Source organism: Chaetura pelagica, unplaced genomic scaffold (genome assembly GCF_000747805.2).
Source record: "Chaetura pelagica isolate M959 unplaced genomic scaffold, ChaPel_1.0 scaffold159, whole genome shotgun sequence".
NCBI classification, from domain to species: domain Eukaryota; kingdom Metazoa; phylum Chordata; class Aves; order Apodiformes; family Apodidae; genus Chaetura; species Chaetura pelagica.
This window is the reverse complement of record NW_009954555.1, coordinates 2,490,824-2,510,211: the sequence shown is the minus strand read 5'-3', so window position 1 is coordinate 2,510,211 and position 19,388 is coordinate 2,490,824. Positions and strand designations below refer to the sequence as shown.

At 40.9% G+C, this 19,388-nt stretch overlaps 1 protein-coding gene across 1 annotated transcript in view; it reads right to left on the bottom strand.

Moving 5' to 3' along the window:
- RERE (arginine-glutamic acid dipeptide (RE) repeats) overlaps positions 1-19,388 on the bottom strand; it is a 151,711-nt gene that overhangs the window by 76,783 nt on the left and 55,540 nt on the right. The window contains 3 exon segments of the mRNA XM_010005252.1: positions 5,687-5,786; positions 6,641-6,765; positions 8,553-8,601. Coding sequence (XP_010003554.1) covers positions 5,687-5,786; positions 6,641-6,765; positions 8,553-8,601 — 274 coding nt within the window.

The window sequence follows — 19,388 nt, the reverse complement described above, 5'->3', positions numbered from 1 at the left end:
CGCTTTGAAATCGACCCAGAAAAGCCAATGAATACAGAAGGGATGGTGTGACCAGAAGACACTTCAGTGGGGATGCAGTCATGTCCAGCATTGACAGGGCAGGACTGGAATTCAGTTCATAGAGTGGCTTGGGTCGGGAGGGACCTTAAAGATCATCTAGATCCAACCCCCTGCATGGGCAGGGACACCTCCCACCTGGAGTCCCCACAAGGGACACCTGGAGCTCTCCACGTTCGAGTGCTGGCTCCTCCAGCACAAATCACACCACTTGTCAGGGCACAAAGATACAAACATGCCATAAATACCACCATTATTGCAAGAGCATTTTAATACTCAAGTAATACAGATGAGCCAAAAGACATTTTCCACTGCTAGCAACCAAGATACTGCAGTGGATCTGTAAAACCATGGAATTTGTGCACAGACAATATTTACAGAACATCCCTATTTAAGCACCAGCTATTGTAATCTGTGCAGGCTTAAGAACATTGTAATTCTTAATGAGGGATTTGCTCCTCTCACTGGAGGGGACAATGGTCAAGGTACCCAGTAAAACTGTAGTGTGTTTAAGAAGGTAGAAAATAAAGAGCAGAAAGAAGGAAAGAGACAACAAGGAAAATGAAAAACAGAATGAGAATGACTGCCATGCAGCTTGAGCAGTGAGGTCTTTTAGGGTAATTACTCTAATCCAAGCACCTAATTTAATAAAAATATTTAATTCAGGCCACTTCTTTCAGTCACAGAGCTGACAAATTCCAGTTTAATGCAGATACTCTTCATAGCAAAAGACCATCCTGCTCTACTATCAAATGGAATATGCTCCATAAATATATCTCATTGGGGGAAACAGCAAAATCTGCTTTCAAATTTACACCATTCTTCAAAGTGCTTTTCCTCTAAAATGGCAAGATTTGATTATCAACAGTGTCTGATACCCAGCAAGACACTAGGCCCAAAAGCTCTTTAATTCCAGGAATTTCCTTCCCCCCTCCTCTTAGAAATATTACCTCCTCCCCACCTGCTGCAACACACTAAATCTGGATCAGAGAAAAAAAACAACATACTGCCCTTGCCCTCTCAGACAATGAAAGGACTTTGCTGAGCTCCCTCTGCTGCCCAAGGACAATGGAACCTTGAACCCAAACTAGCCACAGAAAGACTCTGCCCAACAATCGTTTTTACCAACATCCTGTCACAGCTAACTGGGAAATTTTGTTTTGCAACGAGTTGACACAGCTTGGCCTGCAACAGAATTTGAAACTAACTAGAAGAGAAGGTGACAGAAATCAGTAAGCTACTACAAGAGAAAATTACCACTAGATCTGCCTTTTAAAATATCTGATTTGTGGGATCTGACAGCCTGAATATAGAAATCAGTCCTCAATGTGCTGGAAAAAAAAAAAATATTAAAAAAAAAATCAAAAATTAACTTCCATCTCTTTTCCCCACTTCTAATCTATCTTAAGCTTCTAAATAACCAATTGCTACATTAAGATGATAACAACGGAGAGCAAAAAGCCAGATGCTTGTGTGACACCCACTCCTCACACCCTGGCACTGCCAGGACCCTGCCCAACTGCTCAGAGTCCAGCTGCAAAATCACAGGATAGCAGAGGGAGCTCCCTGTGCCACCTGGTTTGGTGGGGTCAACACAACAGGCATGGCTAGTGCTCTTTAAGCATCCAGGACAAGAACTTCCCAAATACCTCCCAAAACTTGCAACAGCATTTTTTAAAAAAAACATTTTTTTTTCCTTGGTCTTTTTTTTTTTTTCAAAATACTCCAAATTCCTTTTTAAAAATAGCCATGGCAGTCACTCTTGGCCCTTTTTATCAGTCCATTTCAATAGTTTCTGACTCATCTTACAAATAATGTGCTGAAGTTTTTCCCCTAAGAGCAAGGATAAGGATGAATGAAAAATATAAAGTGGCAAAACTGCCTTATACACTCAAAGTGGCTTCATCTTGCAACACGCCCAGGCAGAGAGTGATGGCCCCTGAAGTGCTGTGCTACCTCATTTGAACCATGAGAGTAGCTGTTAATTAAGATTCATCCAAAAGGAAAACTAGTAATAATAAGAAATGCTAACATATATTTAAATAATTTCTTATGCTTTCAACCTTGTCTGTAGTTAATGAACAAGAAAATCTGGTCTAAGGGCAAGTTAAAACAGGGAGTAATTTGTCTGGATGACATCTTACTTAGAACTGAATTTCCTTAAGCTGATATTACACTGTCATGTTTGTCACTCATAGTGACATATTCCCATGCAATAAAGTGTTAGGAGAAGTCAGAACAATGCTACTACTGAAGAGATTTATACAATATTAGCATATGATTGTTTTCTCTTTCTTGCATGTAGCAGTACACCAGCTTTAGCGGTGGTGTTTTCTTCCCACATGAGGACAGAGTTGCTGGCTCTTTGATTTCCTCAGCAAAAATAACATACGGACCAAAAGGATGAAAACCTCTGAGATTCACCCTTGCATGCTGAGCTTGCACACTGTCACTTCCAGCTTCTTTTCCAGGTTTTTATAACTGATGCTCACACTTACTCTTGAATCAGAACAGTGGGTATGGCAGGACACTGGGAAGGAATTGTTATTCTGGAACTTCTTAAAATACTGAGAATGAAGAAGTAATTTAACTCTTGCTTGACCTGGATTCCCTGAGAAAAGGACTGCAGAAACTCTGAACAGCAGGCACAGGTCAAAAGCAGCAAAGGTGAAGAGAGGTCATGAGTTTCTGGCTTTGCATTAGTATGGAGCACAAAAAGGATCTTAAAGCAGATCTGATACTAAATCAGAGCTCTGAAGGACAAAGAAATTGGAGGAAGGGAGGAGAGGAAACTACACCAAGATTTACCTCAACTCTTACTCCACAGTGATTGCCAGCAGGAGTTACTATACTTATGTTTAATGTTCACCATATTAATGTTCTTTCCATGGATTGTCAGATCTAGAGCATCAGCTTCTACAAGGGAGAAACCTCCTCAGTTGTGCTAACTCAGCCATTCCCTAGTTGTCCTACACATGTGAAATGATGTTCCTTGACAACACCCCACAAGTGGCACATGGTTTGCTTTGGAAAATTAACAGAGCCACAACAGCACCACGTTGGGAGGTCACCTTAAAGCTTTCATAAGCAGAATACTGTCAAAAGGCCACCCACAAAGCCTTTGCAGATCCTTAGTACATCTAAAACAATCATGCCAAAATCCTCCTATACAATCCTGACAGTAGCCAAAGTTGTGAGGGTGGGAGAAGAAAAGGAAGAAAAACACTGAGGAAAACACCTGTGAAAACAAGAAAATTATTCCTATGAAGACATACTAACAGAACATTGGCTTTTGTGTGTATGTAGTAAGCTATGTAACAAGTTTCCATAAGGTCCTTCTGATTACTACCGCTGTGATACAAGTCCATGTAAACACTTGTTTTCCATTGCCATTTTCATTTGAAAATTAAAACTCCTTCCCATGTTCCCCATCAGCATTACAGATGGTCCAGGTTACCCACCAACTGCACGTTACAGAAGAAATTTATCCACACTGGCACCACAATTGGCCATTTGAAAAAAAAAACAAACAAAACACAACACTTGCACAAGACTTTTCTTCCTTCTCTGGAGGAGAACAAATGGTGTGTCAGATGCTTTCCCACACTGAACGTGCCATTAGAGTGGGTAATGCACTTGCAAATAATGAATGCTAAGCAAAATAAGGTAACTGAACTAGCCTGACTTTGAAAGGAGTTAATCCTAAGGTTTTCAATTGATTTCCAAATTTCAATTAGCTTGGAAGAAATAAATTTTTAAAAACCCCACAACAGTGTTTTGCAGGGCTTTTTGATGGTATTCTGATGATTAAAACCTGATGTTTCCCCACATTCAAAGCCCAAAGGCACTAAAAAGGCAGTGTATTAATTATAAAACTTTCACACCAGCCATGCTGGCTCTCAGGATGCAATAATCTTGTCCATAGTGAGCCTAAACAAGGCTTGGGAGTAACTCAAACCAGCATTTCCATTTCCCTTTTCACTGATTAGGAAAAGTTCTGCCTCAAAGCCACATGGTTCTCCAGCTCAAAAGATATGAGGAACTGGGTAGGTATGAAAAAAAAAAAGTGTTTCCATCCCCTAACATTACACCAAAAAAAAGTGGCTTCATGCCTTATTGTCAATTATGAAACTGGAAGAATAAAGCTGCACTGAATATGCCTGTTTTCGTTTTACATGACCGATATTTTAAGGTCTCACACATCAAACAATCTTTGCTCATGAATATTTAAACAAAGCACAAAAAACAGCTAACTTCAGCAAGCCAGCCAAATTCTGTTATCTGGTTCTACAGCAGAGGAATAGAAAAGCTCCTCTCCACCTAAAAATATTGTGGTGAAAGACCTCCAGAACTAGAACATCCTTCTCCACACCCCTCAGCACAACAGCAACACTCACGAGGAGGGCAACAAACTCCAAATGCCAACTTTACTTCCTTCCTGAGGGTTACAATGACAAATGTGGGATCAAATCCCAACACCCAAACAAAGGAGTTAAAATTTACCTGGAACATTAAGTGAATAATCATTTCAATGAGCTGATAATATATGTTGTATTGTCCCTTCCATGATCTTCATTTCTATCTGGTATAATTAACAATAAATCATTCTGGGGGCTACAGCATCTGTTATTACATAAATAAAACACTAGCAAAGGAGCTTGTCAAGACTGATTTATATAAAGTACTGCTCTGAAGTTTATTGGATTTCCATAATAAGAAATCATACCATACCAATTTTTTTTAACATTCATCTTCTGGGTTGTACATGGTAATTTCTAAACAGAACCACAACTTAGAGCAGGGTAAGATTTGCACAAATTATTTATCAGATAAATCTGATAAGTTTTAGATAGATAATGAACAAAAAGATTAAAAAGGCACCATTTTGTCAGGACAACAAATTAACTATCTAAGCATTTTTAGCTTAGTCAGAAAAGTAGGTTCCTAAAAATATCCCACGTGACACAACATCCATAAGAAAACACTTTTCTACCAAAAGTCAAAACAAACAAGGAAAGAATCTTAACTGGTTTCTAAAAATTGTGACCAACAGTAATAGTCCACAGAGTAGATTTCTGAAGCATGAATAAATCAAACATCACCTAAGCATAAGGACTGCTCAAGAGCCATTAGGTCATCACAGGGTAAGTCCTGCTGTTGTATATTATGATGTTGAGGGGAAGGGGAAGTCATGACAATAGCAGTGAAAAATAGTGACCACCAAGAAAATTCCTAAGAGGTCACTAAACATCTGAGGGCATTATCTATTTTCCTTCTAGGTAATAAGTAGCTGGACTGAATGAAAGGACCAATAGCCAAGTCAGGTGTCAGCTGGATAAGTAACAATTCCAGCTGGTGTACTTGATCTGAGCAGCTTCCATACAGAACATTCACTGATTGGCATCTTAAAGTCACCACCTAAAAGTTTGTCCTTGAAGATCTGATGGTTACGTTTTTGGAAACTAGTTGGCATTTGAGAGGAAGTTATGATATTCTGGGCTACTATCTCACCCATATTGTGATCCCAAAGATCTATTTCGCTTGCTAAATATTGGATGCCCTCTATGGTGTAAGTAGTCCAGAAATGAATGGAAGGACTGTTCTTCCATACCTTGTTCTGTGTACTTACTGTATTGAGTGCATTAAGTGTAGTGTCATCACGGGAGGCTGCAACACAACCATCTTCTGTGGATCCTCCATCACACATGCCTGCAAAAGCTGCCATGCTCCTTCACAGTTGGAGGGGAAAAAAGTTTAAGTTACTCAGCTGCTCCATACACACATCATGCAATACACAAACAGTATATTTGCACCTTAGTTACACAAATTTCAAGGCCTTGTAATACTGTGGAAACAAGTAACACAAACACTGCTATTTGTTATGCAAACCTGAGTCACCTCAGCATATGGAATAACTAATTCAAAACTAAAATCCTGTCTAAGTAGATTTTGTCAATTAAAAATCTGCACTGCAGTAGAACCAAAGCCTGATCAGGATTATGGAAGATATAGCCTCCAGACATGAGATCAGAGTCTCACCAGAGACAGCAAACCTGTTGTTGTCATCTTGCTTTCAGTATGTTTGAAAACTGACTCAAACTGCAGATTCCCCACATCTCTGAATTCTTGCAAATTACAAGTAATTTACTCATACTCCAAATTATTATGAGGCTCACTAGTGCACCTGATTAGTCTACCAGGCATGCCAAAGATTTATATGAAGCTGAAATGCAAACTAGAGCTCATTCAAAAAAACCCTTAGGTTCTAAAGGAAACCAATGCTGTAACTCAGAGCAGTCACTCCCCTTCTTCCATGGTACACAAACCATGTTCTTCCTATCCCACTAGCACATACTGCTGGCTTTGCATTTTCAATCCAAAAGCCACAGTCAACAGAAAGACTCTCTGTGATCAAATCAGAGCATTCTTGCCTCAAACTAAATAGTTCAGCCCATCTGGTTGATATCCCTGGTACACCAACACAGAACAGGAAGGAGTGACCACAGCCAACTGCACACCCAGGGCAGCCCAAAGCCCCACCACAGCATCCTGAAGACCTTGGTAGTGTCTTGGCTGCAATTACCTTGCTGCCCTAAGGTACATTAGTAAGTCACAGTCATTGACTCCTGGCATCCACACAAGTTCTTCATGCTGTGTCACTGTGTCACCATCTGGGGAAGGAAATGGCTGCAGATCAGGAAGTTTAGCCTAGGAAATAAAAAAAAAAAAGGAAGAGTTCATACAGACAGAGTTGTTAAGGATTTTAGGAGGATGCACAAGTGTTCCTAATAACAAAGTTTGTAAAGTCTCTGGAATAATGTAAGTTTGCAGATGTAGACATTCAGACAGCAGGTGGTGAAGCTATTTGATCCAAGCTTCAGACAGAGAAAACTGGGTCACCAAGCCCCAATCTATTGACTCTACCCAGGCCTCCACCTTTCAGAAGAGCAGCTCATTTTCTGACAACTATGCAGAGTCAACAGCAGCTCTCAGTCCACCACCAGCCAGGCCCTTCTGTGTACAGACCAAGTGCAAGCAAGTCTGCAGAAATACCACAGCTTGTAAGCAAACCACGTTGTACTGCATATGTGGTCCTTCCTTGCACAGAAGTCAAACACTGCTGGACAATTTATCCTCAAAGAGACAGACAGTTCTCATTTGTCAGGAAGATGCTGTTACAACTCCTGCTTGCCAGACTTAACCATACTTGTAGAACACATTAATATGAAAGATGGCAAGAATATGGCTACCATGTGTGTACCATTTTAAGTCAGTAAAAAACTCTGTGGAGTAGACACAAAGTTTAAAATTAACTCCTCAGTAAGTAATTAAAAATCTGAAGAGAAACAAGTTTTCTGAGATGGCTCAGTGTAATGAACTCTGCCACTAAATAAGTATTCCACTGTATCCAGAGACCCAATTAGTATCTTCAGTCATCTCCTGCCATGGGATGAGATAGCTGGGACCTCAGGGTTGTTTCCAGATTCTGCTACATCCACAGGAAACTGTGCCTATTTTCCCTCAGCTCAAGTCCACTATGCAGGAGACTATTTCTACACTTCCCATAGAATGAATCAAACTACAGAACAGAAAACAGCAGATATCATCTTCAGTCTGACTTCCTACCATAGCCTCCAATCAACCATTCATATCTCTTAAGATAACACCATATACTAATTAACAGGATGAGAACACATCATCTTAGTGATGACATTTGTCAGAAGCACAGATGCTCAGCAAATGAGTCAAAGAACAATGGAAGTTTAAAATAATAAGAAAGCAAAAATTAACAGGATTCTAAATCAGTGGACTTTCTCCCTACCTTTTTCCCCCCACCATAAATGCATCTGATAATTAAACCTTACAGCACAGGTGACTAATTCCTGCCAAAATATTAGATTACAATTTCAGACAGAAGTTGTTTTGAAGGTATCATTTACAGTACTCTTATTATGACTAGTGAATAGATTACTACAGGTTTAATTGCCAAGAAGTTTCTCCCTCTAAATGCAAAACATCCTTAAGAATGTTACTAAAGGTTCCATACCTTCACTTTCACTAACTGTTGAGCTATTGATATAGACAACATACTGCCAACTTGAAAATTTTACTATGAATATTAAAGTATCTGAATATAGCTGGAAACACCACCAAGTTATATTTTTATAGTTTATTAAAAATATTGTTTAGTGAAAGCCAACTGAGAATGTATTCATTTCTAACTCTAGAATGTGCCTAATAATAGCTGGGATTTTTCCTTCATTTCCCATAGTTGCTCAGATTCCTTCAATCCTATTCTATAAGTAAATCAACAGCACTTCTACCAAAATCATTAACATATCAACATTTGACATACAAACATCTCATTAACTCACTATAAATCTAAAAAACACTAATCCTGTTTGAATGCATTCAATTTAAATAAATGTCCTCTTAGCAGATTAAGTGGCAAAAGCATTTCCTCTGGATATTAAAATACAAACAAAATCCCTTACCTGATGGCTGGGTCCAACTCTGATTTCACCCTGGGTACTGTTGAGCCTCCTAATATGAAAGGAAAAAAAAAAACAGTTAGAAAAAAGAATTACAACTAATGAAATTTAAAATTATATTGTGTATAGTTTGTCATTACACTTCCAGTGGAAATGGAAGACAGGCAAAATGAATGCATTATTAAGAAAATAAGAAAGGATATGCTAGGGTGTATGAGAGGCCACAGTGAAAATGGCAAAAAAAAATCAACAGGGAGTCTGGAATTCTTAGGGAAGTGGCTGAAGTGGAGAATGGTGTGATCTGCCCTCACAGCAGCAGGAAAGCACTGGGCAGCTGATGAGGGGACACATCTCCCTGCTTTGTGCTTTAGGTCTCATGCAACACAGGAGACCCTTTAAAAGCCTCCACAGTTCTCTACCGCTCTGAACTCCTCTGTTATGCAGAGAATCACCTTCCACCAAGCAGCTGACTTTTCCTAGTATTATGCTCCTTTAACTGCTTATTTCAACACCAAGCCTAAAATCCTGCAGCTAACATGCTAAGCACAATGCTACAGATTAACACACAGGAAATGCCACATTCCTCCTTAGCATCTTTGTAGTCATTTTCATTTTGAAAGAGAAAATGTCTTGAAAAAAAAAAAAAAGTGTTTGGGGTAATAATCTTGGAAGAACAAAGCCTTGCAGTCAAGTAGTGGTAAAAAAACAACTCCTCTTTTTTAGGCAGAGTTCATGGAAAACCATTCAAGTTGCTCTGGATCTCGCATGCAAAACTATCCAGCTCTTGTTTTAAGAAGTTAAAATTCTTATTGCTGTTCATTCATTTGCTAAAATCACATCAGATAGCATCAGACAGAAGCAAGGAAAAACTTGCCTTGTAACATTTGCAGAAGGGAATTTAATTCACTTCATGCAAAAAGGTCTTTCCTCCTAAATAATATACCTGGCACTTGTCTTTTTCCACTATTTTGGAAGGATATTTATAGAAAAGACTTCAAGTTCCAAATGAACTGTCCTCCATGTAGCAATAATTATGCTCTGAAGGGCTCTGTGCTGCTCACACCATTGACTGAAGTTACTAAAACATCACATACATGGTAGAAGAAAAAACTGTTCTTTCTTGTTGCAGTACAATTACCCTGGCAACAACACAAGCTAAAGGCATGTAACAGAAAGCATAATAACACACCTGACGTGACAATTTATTTTTTCTTCCCAAATTTTGAACAGACTAGCAGAATAAATAAAACTTTTATCACTGAAGAGTGCCCTTTAACTCTTTCTTTATTAAATATATTACTACAAGCACCAAGAAGGCACACAAACAAAACTATTTACTGGAAATAGTAATTTCTCAAGGAATACAGTTGAACCTGCTGCAATCTCACATACTCAGCTCTTGTAGTCTATGCAGGCACTTGTGCCTGAACTGAGTGATATTTGGGATAGTGAAAGCAGCTACTAGTCTGGAAATGTAAACAAGTCTCCAGGACTTCTGTAAAATAGCACCAAATCCAAGGAAATTCCATATCCTTAAGATCAACATTCTTCTTGTCCTCTAAATTCATTTTTAAATGAATTTATATTCTGCATTTATATTTCTTTCTGAATTTACAGTCCTTTATATTCTGAATATTTCATAAAAAGGAGAACAAAATTCGGAGCTGTTACAAGACAAACCTTTGATTTTAACACTTAACAACTACAAGACATTTAAGTGAGTCTCAACACACTGGCAAGGAAGAGCACACACCTGCACCTAACAGATCACCAGCTTTCATCTGGAATCAGCAAGCTTGACTTCATCTTGCAATTAGCTGCTACAAGAAGAATGACATCATTTTCTAAGGAAGCTGCCACCCTGCAGGGTTTCTTATTCACCCTCTGGTGCTCACAGTGATCATAAGCAATGACTGAGAGAGTTTCCTTTAAACTTTAAAAATTTAAATCACAATCATAAACTGCCAGCCCTTAAAAAAGCTAACAATGGGTAATCCAAGTCATTAAATACCATTTGAAGTCAAAAAGGTTACTGGAGGGTTTTACATGATCATTTGCATATCTTAAAGAACATTTCCACCTCAAAGTTTCCAAGTATACTGTGTGTGAAGTTAAACTTCACCTTCCTGGCCATTCTGAAATGCTGTTCAGTGGTGCACACGTGGGTGAACTACACACTGGATCTGAATGGAACTCATCCAAGACAACGTGACAGGAGAACCTGCCAGGCAGGAATAAACACAACTTTTGCAATACTCAAGCTTATGACTTGCTGTCTATGCAATGCTACCTTCCTGGTAAGCAAACCCACTCTAGAACAGGTGCCAAAAGCCTCCTGAAACAAATGAGAACATGTTAAAATGTTTTTCTCCAATTCCTACTTTTGCAAGACATGATCCTCGTTTCCAGGTTATGCAAATAAAGGACTGAGCTAGAAGTTCAATGTTGTATTTACAAAGTTATACATTAAATACCAGGCTACCTTTTGTTTTAGCTACAAAGTGTCAGAATTTTCCCTGTGAGGAATGAAGGAGAATCTGACAATGGAAAATCCTGATGCTCTTCTTTCCAAAATTCATTTTAAACCCAGGCACATCTGTGCTAGTCAGTGCAAGTCAAACTTCAAACATGCCTATGCAGTTTCTGCCAGCTACAATGCTTCACAGCAGCCAAAGACCCAGCAAGTAGGTTTTTGTACTTAAAACAGAAATTTAAGCTATTTTCTGTTTAGCTTGGAAAAACTAAGCAGGCCACACATCTCCCAACTCCCAGTTTTTCTTCAGTTGCATCACACTGAATATGATAAATAAAGCATCTAAGAATCAAGACTGATTAAAGGATGCTGAAGCATCCTAGAAGTATCAGAAAAGAACAAAACAAAGCTTTGGCTAGGACCTCTGGTCCAAATGGTTCATGTGGGAACCATGCAGCTGGGAAACTCCACAGGGCTCTCCAACTGTGATTGCACACAGGAAAACAATGTGTCAAGAGAAGTATTTCTGTGTGCCTTTTCATCTCTCATTTACCATTTCCTGACTACATTTGGACCCCAAAGGTTCTCCCTGCCCCAGCCCCAACAGGTAAAGGACTGGGCTGAATCCAGCTGCTGTGCAGGAAGCCCTTTCAGATCCCACTACATTGCACTTCTTAATTAAAAGGGCACAAAGCTGATGGCTCTGCAAGGGCACACAAGCTGTTAAATAATTTTTACTGTCTCCACGTCCCCAGGAATGGGTTTGCAAATGGAAAGAAAATTCTTGCTATGGAAACTAAAATGCACTGTAGGTTTTTAAGCTAAATGACATTGGTGGAGAGCAATTACAATAATAATGGAGTGGCACTCTGTGTTTATTCTATGGGAAAGGAAAAAGAGGACCCAACACTGTATATGAAATGTGACACAAAAGAAACTGATGTAACAACGCAGTATCCATAGCAACAACAACTTAATATTTCAGTCCTCTTCAGCTGCAGTGGATTAAATATAATGACAAGATGTTCCCTTTGAAAAGTAACCCGTTGCCATGACAACGTTGTATTCTGCAAAGTAAACAGGGGCTGGTCAGAAAGGAGATGGAAGCTGCAACTGAATATCAAAAAGGCAAGAAGCTTCTGTAGCAGAGCAGGGCAAAACAAGCACCCTCTGATCCAAGAGAGGCTTGTTCCAATCAGTCTGGAGAGAAGAGAGAGTACGTTCAGATCAGGAAAGCTTTGTCCTTCCCATTCTAAAGCAACAGGGGAGGTTGGAGGTTCAAGGCCAAACGCAGCAGCGCTGAGAGAAGACAGTTCAGGGGTGAGGATAAGAAAGGAACAGGAGACAGCACATGGTGCTGCAGAGCTTTAATTTATCAGCTTCGGAAAGAAGGAAAGAGAGGAAGGGAAGCTGAGAGAGCAACAGCTCCTGCACCATTTCCAATAGAGAATCCAGTTTCAACCTTCTCTGTTGATCACCCACCTCATCTTTACTGTCCATTAGACTCACGTTTTACTCAAAAGCCTCTGTCCATGAAGCTTATGCAGCACTGCAATGCCATTGAGGACTGGAACATGCCACAGGATGGAGTCTGAGCTGCAGTAAGGACACCAGAGCAGCTCTGAGGATAACTGGGGGTCAGGACTTGCAACACCAGCTGCTATTACAGTATTTTCAGAGCCAGCCAGGATTTAAGACTGGAAACTCCCAGCATAACTCGCCAGAGTTTGGAGGCAAAGGCAAAAGGCATTTGCAAGTTTCTGTGCAGCACTTCTTTGTACTGTCCTGTCTTTGTCCTATCCTTGACATGAATCCAAGTCAGTCCTTTACCCAGCACAGGTAGTGAAGGTCTCTGCTAGGAAGCCTGACTTCTGAAAGAAACTACACAGGCTGAACGCATACAGTGGACCTTCAAGGTCAGGGATTGTGTGTACAATCACAGGGTGGAATCTCCGAAACTGTGACACTGCTTCTTTCATGCTTTCCTTTTTACAACTAAGTTCAGCAAGTAACATCCTATGCTGTAATTGCACATGTTTTTATACTGACTGACATGCCTCAGACAGGGGTGAGGGAGGTGGCACCACCGCAGTATCACATTGAACCAACTATGTTCTCCATCAGTTCATCAGCAAGAGACAAGTTCTCAGCAAGAGACACAGTTTAATTTCCTTCTGCTGTGGTCACCACACACTCAGTGCTTTCCACCACACACTGTACTTCCACTAGCTTCTAGAAACACCTGCTCCTGGCCAGCAATAGCCCAGAAAACATGAAAGTAATGTAATGCTACCACTAATTTTTAAAACAGAAGACCACAACCTCAACTTCACATATAGGACAGCATTCTGTGCTACCCATGTCACCACTCTTGGCATAATCATTCTTGGTTCTGTATACTGAGGTGATCTGTAATTAAACTAGAAATTAAACAGAAAAAGGCTTTTAAACCAGCCAAATCACTCAGGCACACACTGCTCTTCAGTCTTTCTGATTATCTTCAGAGCTCTCCAAAAAAGGTTTTCAAAACCAACTTGCTAAAAACCGCTGCCCACTGCACCACATCCATAACACTAAGGCAAACCTCACAGTGTAGAACTTGTTTCAGCAATGAAACTAGAAACACTCTATCCAAGCAGCTCCCAGCCTCCTGGAATCCAGCCCAGAGCAGGGGACAGGACTCTGAAATTGAGACCAGAAGGTCCAGAGACCAGACCTGTGATTACTGTGCATCCAGCCATCACAGCACGAGGACAGACTGTTAGCTACAGAAGTGCACAAGAACAGTTGGCAAAAGTCATTTTTATATGATGAAAGATGAAAAAAGCTTAAAGCTAGGATATACAGAGGTTAGGAGGGGTTGGGGTTTGGTTTTTAATAAGCAATATCAAGCTATAGCACTAAACAATCGTATGAGATTTGGGTTTGTTTACAAAGCGTGGTAAGAATATTGATGGCTTACTAAATAAAACCAAAACCAGATTAAGTGTGTGTAAATATATATTACAGGCAGAATTGGTTATAAATTTCAGTTATACATTTTAACATTGATGTAGCCAAACAGTCACTATTATTGGCAAGATAATCAGTTACATAAATTGAAGGCATGCTAAAGGCAATTTCTAGGTATTTGTGATTTCTGTAAGAATAATGTAAATCTTAGGTAGTTAGGAAAGTCTCAAGAAAGGTTTTTTTTAAAAAATCCTTTTATGCAAATGGTCAATACTCAAGATATTAAAAAAAAAAAAAATCTCTTCAGAGGTAGTTCTAAAAACATCTGGCAAGGATCATTTTGTTCCATCTCTGGAAGGACAAAACTGGAGAGAACAAAATTACTCCACTCCAACTTCAGCTGGTTAAGAAATAGTTTATCAAGGCTTGAAAAGGACTGGCACTACACTCAAAAGATTAATTTGCTAGGACATTCTGTTCCGTTTTATTCCATGCATCCATAAAACAAAACTCAGACCTTCCCTTGCCATGCTCCTCATCCCATGCTATGCAGGCTCCGTGCAGACACTTAACTATATAGAAGAGCAACCTCAAGAGTATTTGCTCCTCTGCAGCACTAAGAAGTCCTAAAATTTCACCACAGTGATGCAAAATAGACTGCCCACAAACACAATACGCCTCTGTCATACATCACAGCTCTGTTCTTTGTCCAAGCTTATGGCCACTGTTGGGAGACTGGATACTGAGCCAAATGGATTCCCAGTTTGACCCAGGAACACCATTCTTATGCATGTTATGTTCTTACACAGTTCAAAATACAAAAGGGACAAGCAGGTGTAGGTTACTCAATCCTTAACCAGAAAACCCCACAACTACCACAAACCCCTGAGGGAGATGCCTAAGAAGAACAGAATTGGATCCACCTCCAACCCTTCCAAACGGAACAGCAATTCTTGCTTTAAGACAGTGAGTTACTCACATTGTTTTGTTTTCCTTATATGAGGATTGGTATCGATTTACAGATTAAACAATGGCTTCCTAGCTTTTTCTGTTATTTTCTACATTAAAAAGCTTACTTCAAGTTAATCTAATGTGTCCAGCCTGCTCTTGTGCCTTTACCTTTTTTTTGAAGTATGGATTTCAAATAAAGTATCTGAATACTCAGACAAAACATTCTAGCTAATGGCCAGCCTCTAGTAAGTTTAAGTTTTGTTTAAAACCTGTTGTAACAGTGTGTTCTGATAATGATTTAAAAATGCACAAGGAAATTTGTTTTCTCAGTGGAAAAAAAAAAACACCAAAAAAAACCAAAACACAAAAAAAAAAACCCCAACCAAAACCAAACAACAAATTTGTATTTCAGTCACATGAATTTACATGGGAACATTTTTAGTGATTGCTCAATCTGACATGTACTAACAGTTGTACCTTCAGTACAAGCTCAAACCTGCTGACTGCAGACTCAGGCCTTGAAGTGGAGCACTCAGAGCTCTGCACCCATGCTGCTGTTTGGAGAAGGAAGTAGTTGCAGGACTGAGTCAGACAGGGAAAGCTTTTCCAAGACAACGTTAGTTTTCATCAGGTTCATATATGAGAAAAAAAAAATAATTACTATACAGTCCTTAGAAGTATTGCCCCCTACTCAAGAGGCAGGATGGAAGTGACTGTAGTACAGCCATTCTGACAGGAGGTACTGCAAAGAAACCAGATTTCTCTCCACACAGGAATTACCTGTCTGGGTAATATTGCTTGTAGAGTTCATTGATCACCTCTCTAAAACTTATTTTCCCGTATTTGTTTACCTTCAAGGAAGACACCAGTATTTCAATCACAAGTTAAAAAATAAAAAATTGATTTAATGGAAACCTTTGCGTGATACAAAGTTTTTTATCTGGCCTACATCTGACTTTAATAGAACCAGAATGTTACTTATCTGCCACCCACATTTACACTGACAAGTAAGTATCTAAATAACTTCAACATGGAATTATGTTGCTTTAAGTATTTAGCTTGTACAGTTTCTGAAATGGCCAGGCACCACCTCTGCACTTCCCAGAGTAAATATTCACTATTAAAACAGACACTATATGTATATATATACACACACATACACACACACACACACACACTTCATCAGCCCCATTTCCTCAGCACAATCACAGTTTATATGCAGGACAGTGGAACCAGCCAGCAACCCAGTAGTCAAATTTTTCCATAAAGCTTCATCAAGGTTAGATGCAACAAACTACCACTCAGTCTCTTAGCATGACAACGCAAATCTCCAGATTCCTTGAACAGCAGATACATGGAGAAGCAACATCACCGTGTTAAAGGTGGTAAGCATGAAAAATGTGAAGCACGAAACAAGCTTGAAAATCCCCCTAGTTCTGTCACACACTTAGAAATACAAAACTCTAATTGAAACAAATTGCAGCCTAAACAATTGGAAGGGGAAGAGGAAATCTTACTGATTCAAGTCTTGAAACTAGCTAAAATTAAGCCAGAGCAAAGGGAAGTAGGACTACCAAGTGCAAGCATTTCTTCATCCAAAGAACAAAATTCAAGCGCTTCCCATCATGTATTTGTACCACCAAAGAGGTGTTTGCAGTGGAGCTGGAACTCACCACACCACCTACCACCAGTCTCTCAACTGGAGAGAATCCTCTGGGCAGTTTGATCACAGAGAAAGGGTCTTCTCAGCACACTAAACATCTTGTCAGTACCACTGATCTTACTGATTCAAGTCTTGAAACTAGCTAAAATTAAGCCAGAGCAAAGGGAAGTAGGACTACCAAGTGCAAGCATTTCTTCATCCAAAGAACAAAATTCAAGCGCTTCCCATCATGTATTTGTACCACCAAAGAGGTGTTTGCAGTGGAGCTGGAACTCACCACACCACCTACCTACCACCAGTCTCTCAACTGGAGAGAATCCTCTGGGCAGTCTGATCACAGAGAAAGGGTCTTCTCAGCACACTAAACATCTTGTCAGTACCACTGATAACTTACAGCAGACAGATAACCTTAGTATTTCTACCACCAAGGGTTTTTCTGGTTTTGTTTGTTCATTGCAGGTTTTTTTCGTGGGTTGTTTGGTTTTTTTGTTGTTGTTTTGGGTTTTTTGGGTTTTTTTGAGGGGGATTATAAGGGATTTTTTTTGGGGGGGGGGGGATTTTTGTTTATTGGAATTTTTGTTTATTGGTTGGTTGTTGGGTTGTGGGGGGAGCTTTTTTGAAGGGGGACAGGGTGGGGTGTGTGGAGGTTGGTTTCCTATTTCTATTGTTGCTTTTTTTAAACCAAGGTGTAAGGTTTTTTTATCACATATTTTTAAAATGCATGCATAAATTATCACTGAGAAACAGTATAAAGCAGACACCTTTGTAGCCTCCCCATCCCTTGATGCATTTTCTTCTGCTTTTCAGTCAACATTTAAAAGAGCTGTTAAGGACACAAGGTGTCACATCCCTGTATTCCTGCAGAGGAGTAGCATACTCCTGTATATACTCAAATAGCTGATTTATTAGGAAGAAGAGTGTTTCTAAAGCCTAGGCCTACAGAGACAACTCTTCCAACTATAAGGTGATTCAGCCAGACTGAATTCAAGGGAATTGCGCCCTGTAATCATTACCATGACCATGCTTCAGCCAATGGCAAAAGTGACCAGTATCCCATACTAAACTGGTTCTTGATTTGTATGCTCTATAACAGGAAATGGAAAAGAGAATGACACTTGAGATGGCATACAGATACAGATGTGGCAGTAACATGGGCAAAATAATTAATCGTTTATTCCTCAGCTTCTGCCACGAGGAGGCAGGTAGCGACAGTAACACAGAGTGCACAGGTGAATGACCACGTGTGCAAGGCTACAAGTCAACCTACTGCTGTATAAAGTTCCAGAGATGCCACTATGAGCAACAGAAACCATCCCCTCGCCATCAAACTCCATCCACTCCAGCAACTCACAAACAAGTTACCCTTCAGTAACACCCCCCATGGTGCATGGATCAGCTCTGCAAGCACAGAGTCTGGGCAGAGGGCCACAGCAGAACAGCAACAGCTTTGCACAGGTTCTCTCACTACTGCCACTGAGAACACCCTGCAGAATCAAGTGTAGCCCCATTCAACACACCCAAGCCTTCTCAAACCCATGGGTGCTTAGCAGTGACCAGTCACTGATGGCTGTCCCACAAGAACCTCAAAGCCAGCTGCAACCAGGCTATCACTACACAAAACTGTAAAGCCCAAGTCCTCTATTTTATGCAGACCAGTCTAAAAATATGTTTTGCTGGCCCGATCAAGCAAGGTGGGTGTTGCTCACCAAGTTGTCATCTGACAAGCTCCTCCGTACGTAAGACAATTCTGCTGCATTTCAGCTGCATAAGTAGGATTTGCACCTGATGACAGGTGAGCAGAACCACGCAGGTTACTCTTGCCTTTTTTTTTTTCTCTCTCTTTAATGTTTGAGGAAGTAGGAGCAGGATCACTGCCCCTCACTGAGCCCAGAACCACCCACCCACAGAGCAACCAATGGCTGCTGATCTACAGCCCTCAGGAACCTTATCTAAACACCCTGTTGCAGGCCCAAACATTTCCTCATCGCCAGCCCGGCAACGCTGCATCCTGCCGAGCCCTCTGCAGCTCCCCACAGACCTGCCACAAGCTTGGCACACACACAGCACGCCCGAAATTAACACTGCAGCGCGAACCAGGGAGGGATGGGGGTGATGGGGAGGAGGGGGGGGGGAATAATAAATAAGCCCACACGGGTTCAAGGCTTTGCTACGTGCCCCCTCAGGCAGCGGATTCCCTGCTCTCTGCCCTCATGCACCCTGAGCTGCTGCACCGGCCACGAGCTCCTGAGCAACATGCAACAGTCGTGACGTGATTCCATCAACATTCCAGAAGTCACAAACAAACAGCAAAACAAAAACAAATCACCACGGTTTCGGGGAGGCCGGAGTGATGCAGCCTACCTGCAGGGGCTGAATGGATCATCCATGACTATGACAGGCTCTTGTGGGTTTAGATGTTATTCCTGAACCCTCTTTACTTAACAGCTAAAAAAAAAAAACAACAAACAAACAACCAAACTCTGCCTTTTCCACTCTACCAACTCAAAATGGAGGCACATGCAGTCTGAAGAGACCTCGGAGAGCTTCCACTGAGCTTGTGCTGTGACCTAAGCCTGCACGCAGAACGCAGAAACTTCGCCCTCGGACTGACAGGACTGAGCATGTGCTGTGACCCTCCCTCAGCCGCACACCCGGCTCCCGGCGCGATCCAGCGCGCCCCGCGGTTTCCGTCAATAAAGCAGCCGAGCAGGCTGGGAGCAGCGCGGGGTGCGGGGCCTTCCCAGGGGCTGCGGGACGGGCGGCAGCGCCCGCACCTCCCGCCCCTCCGGTCTCCCAGGGG